General features: G+C 54.3%; 1 protein-coding gene across 1 annotated transcript; it reads right to left on the reverse strand.

Annotated features, from left to right (window-relative positions):
* Window positions 1–353: 353 nt before the first annotated feature.
* LOC127341712 (gibberellin 3-beta-dioxygenase 2-1) lies at window positions 354–2177 on the reverse strand. The gene is made up of 3 exons (XM_051367642.2): window positions 1561–2177; window positions 1201–1359; window positions 354–1080 (listed from the first exon to the last, which is right to left on the reverse strand). The coding sequence occupies exons 1-3, from the start codon at window positions 2037–2039 to the stop codon at window positions 618–620; spliced, it is 1101 nt and encodes a 366-aa protein (XP_051223602.1). The 5' UTR covers window positions 2040–2177; the 3' UTR covers window positions 354–617.
* Window positions 2178–2977: the final 800 nt, after the last annotated feature.

The following is a 2977-nucleotide window of genomic DNA, read 5'->3' on the forward strand; positions in this document are numbered from 1 at the left end:
CCGTGTTTACCAAAGGGTAAAAAATATGTTCCTTTCCACGTTTGGGTATAATGGTTCCATAAATTATGTATTTTGTAGTACTATCTTGCCTGTGGCCAGAAGTAGTGAAAATGGTATTTTTTTTTTGAGAAAGTGAAAATGGTATTTAGTTTAGTTAATAGGTGCCTTCAACACAGTTGGTGATTCTTAGCGAGAAGAAATCCCCTTTGTCCTCGGTATGTGGGGGCAATTCCAGTTTCCAGAGGAGTATTAAACCCAAAATTTACAAAAACAAGAGAGAGGACATAGGCGTTGTTTTCTCAAAAGAGATTTGTTTGCTTGGTCCCGCTATTTTTTTTCGAACTCCCAGAAGGTGCAGAATTAAGCTTAGCTTGGTTGCCGCAAATAAGCTCTATGTACAGGTTGTTAATTAGTTGCATGCATCGCACGCACATGCACATGCAGACATGGAGAGGAAACCTTAAACACGACAAGCGCACGCGCGCTAGCTAGCTCCTCCACTAGCGAGCTGCCCACCAGCATTTCCAGCATGTTTTTTTTCTACCTTTAATTATCACTAATAATTGTTTCTATAGATGGATCCCTCTCTGCCGGCCGGTGAGATGGCCGGCGCCGGTCTACGACGAGATAAGGTCGGAGAGGTCGTCGTCGTCGGTGGAGGCGGAGACCATCTTGAGCGCGGATGCGCCGGTGGTGAAGGCCTTCTTTCGCACGGCCATGTACTCGGGCCAGGTGACGGCGCGGTAGGCGGGCTTGCCGCCGGCCTCCCTGAGCGGTGCTACCTTGGTGTCGGCAGGCGGGCCGAGGAAGTATCCGAGCGAAATCCGGTCGCTGTCGCGGTTGACGACGGCGCGGTGGTAGACGCTGTGGAATCGGCCGTTGGTGAGGATTTGGAAGAGGTCTCCGACGTTGACGACGAAGGCGTCGCGCGCCTCCGCCGGCACCGTGACCCACCTGTCCGGCCCGTGGCGGAAGAGCTGCAGGCCGGGCACCAGGCTCTGCAGCACGAAGGTGAAGAAGCCCGAGTCGGTGTGCGCGATCAGGCCCAGCGCGCGCTTCGGGTCCGGGCACTTTGGGTACCTGATCGATCAAGGAACGAAGACGACAGGCCTCCGTGTTAGCTAACTGCACCGACATGTCTATCTCTTGTGTATACGTGTCATGGCTGGCTGCTGCTAGATGCTGCCATTTGTACTGTACCAGTTGAGGTGCATGGTGGCGGTCATGGTCTCGGCGATCCTGTGCTCGGCCTCCACGGCGGCGGCCTGCTCGCCGGTGAGCCCCAGCGCCGCCAGGAACAGTTCCATCAGCCTGTCGGAGAGCGCGCGCATCTCGCCGTGGAACTCCTCCATCACCTCACTGCACGGCAACACGTACGGACGACGGTCAGTACAGTACACACGGCACGGCAGGCGTACGTACGTACGTAGCAGCATCAAAAAGTTCGCTCGCGCGTGCGTGCGAGGAGCGTGCATGCATGCATGGTCGGACACGTCGGCTCGTGACGTACGTGTAAGCCAGGTGGGTAGGTATACGTATGCTCGGTGGCAGAGGACGTACCAGAAGAGACGGTAGTCGTGGCCTTGCTTGGGCCAGAGCCTGCGGAGGTCGGACCGGAGGTTGGCCGGGGAGAAGGTGTACCCCTCCGACCACATCGACTTGGCGAAGAAGGAGGAGATGGGCGGCGACCCGTAGCCGCACGAGTCGCCGGGCCGCCGCACCGCGCGCATCTTCTCCGTCGCCGGCAGCGCGAACATGCCCGCGATCCTGGCCTCCACGCGGGCCAGCAGCTCGTGGGGCACGCCGTGACCCTGCAGCAGGAACGCGCCCCACTGCTCCGCCGCCCGCGCCACCGCCTCCGCCGCGCCTGGGTCGCGCATGTCCACTACCGGCACGGCGTCCTCCCCGGCACTGTGCCCGCCGTCCACCACCGGGTGGTCGTGCAGCCCTGGCCACGCGTGCGTCTCGGGCACACGCCGCGCTGCACGGAAGTCGAAGTAGCGCGGGTCCTTGCTGCTCAGGTGCGACGGCGTCGGCATCACGGCTACACGATCGATCGACCGACGAGATGGATCCAAGCTGGAGCTCAGGTAGCTACTCGGCTCGCTTACTTTGTGGAGCTCGAGCTCGAGAGTAATGGCGATGGAGGTAGAGGGAGGGAGTGCAAGGAGGAGGGAAGTACACGAGAGCAGTATATATAGGGGGAGAGGATTTGGACCGTAGCGCATGAGTTAGCCAGAGAGGAATCCAACCATGAAATTAAGAGAGTAAGTAATTAGGGGGAAAGGGTTAATGCCTTTTGGAAGAACATGCAGAAATATGACCAAAAACTGCTGAGCGTTTTGGAGCGATGTGGAGCACACAAGGCCACCAGCTACGCAGCACAAATCTTGCTAGCTAGCAATGCTGCTCGCTGCCTAGTGGCACTGGCGCCCAATTAATACACACAGAGATAGAAACAAACACGCTTGTAAGGGCACGTACAATAGGGTGATGTCAGCCTTCACTTAGAGATGCCACGTCAGATTTTTGCTTAGTTGGAGGAGAGAGAATGAAAAGAGAGAAGATTGTCTTCCCTTAGCTAAGGGATCATCTCTTACGAAATAAGGGAAGACTATTTTCTCCATTATATCACATATGTCTTCCCTTAGCAACAAATTTCCTACCAAAATTTAATTATTAATATTAATTACTAGAGATGGCAGTAAGAGATAATGCGTTGTATGACTTATATCTAATGCCTTCTCTACCTGATGTGATGGGGTAAGGGAAGACATGCCTTCTCTACCATTGTACATGCCCTAAAGCGCCTCGTTGAGGAAAATAATTGTAGGTGATCGGTCACCCCGGATTTATTAGACTAGTTGTAGTAGGGAGTAACATGGAGTAGTAACATGGTGCATGTTACTACTCTATGTTACTACCTTCATAGTGGGTAGTTATTTATATATGGTATTATGCATGCTATATTTATTAA

Source organism: Lolium perenne, chromosome 3, assembly GCF_019359855.2.
Source record: "Lolium perenne isolate Kyuss_39 chromosome 3, Kyuss_2.0, whole genome shotgun sequence".
NCBI lineage: Eukaryota > Viridiplantae > Streptophyta > Magnoliopsida > Poales > Poaceae > Lolium > Lolium perenne.

What these genes read in the sequence shown, in the direction of transcription:
- LOC127341712 (XM_051367642.2), bottom strand. Translation starts at nt 2,039, where the DNA reads ATGCCGACGCCGTCGCACCTGAGCAGCAAGGACCCGCGCTACTTCGAC. An exon ending in CACGACTACCGTCTCTTCTG is followed by an intron (nt 1,360 to 1,560) that starts GTACGTCCTCTG and finishes GTTGCCGTGCAG; the next exon opens with TGAGGTGATGGAGGAGTTCC. An exon ending in GCCACCATGCACCTCAACTG is followed by an intron (nt 1,081 to 1,200) that starts GTACAGTACAAA and finishes TTGATCGATCAG; the next exon opens with GTACCCAAAGTGCCCGGACC.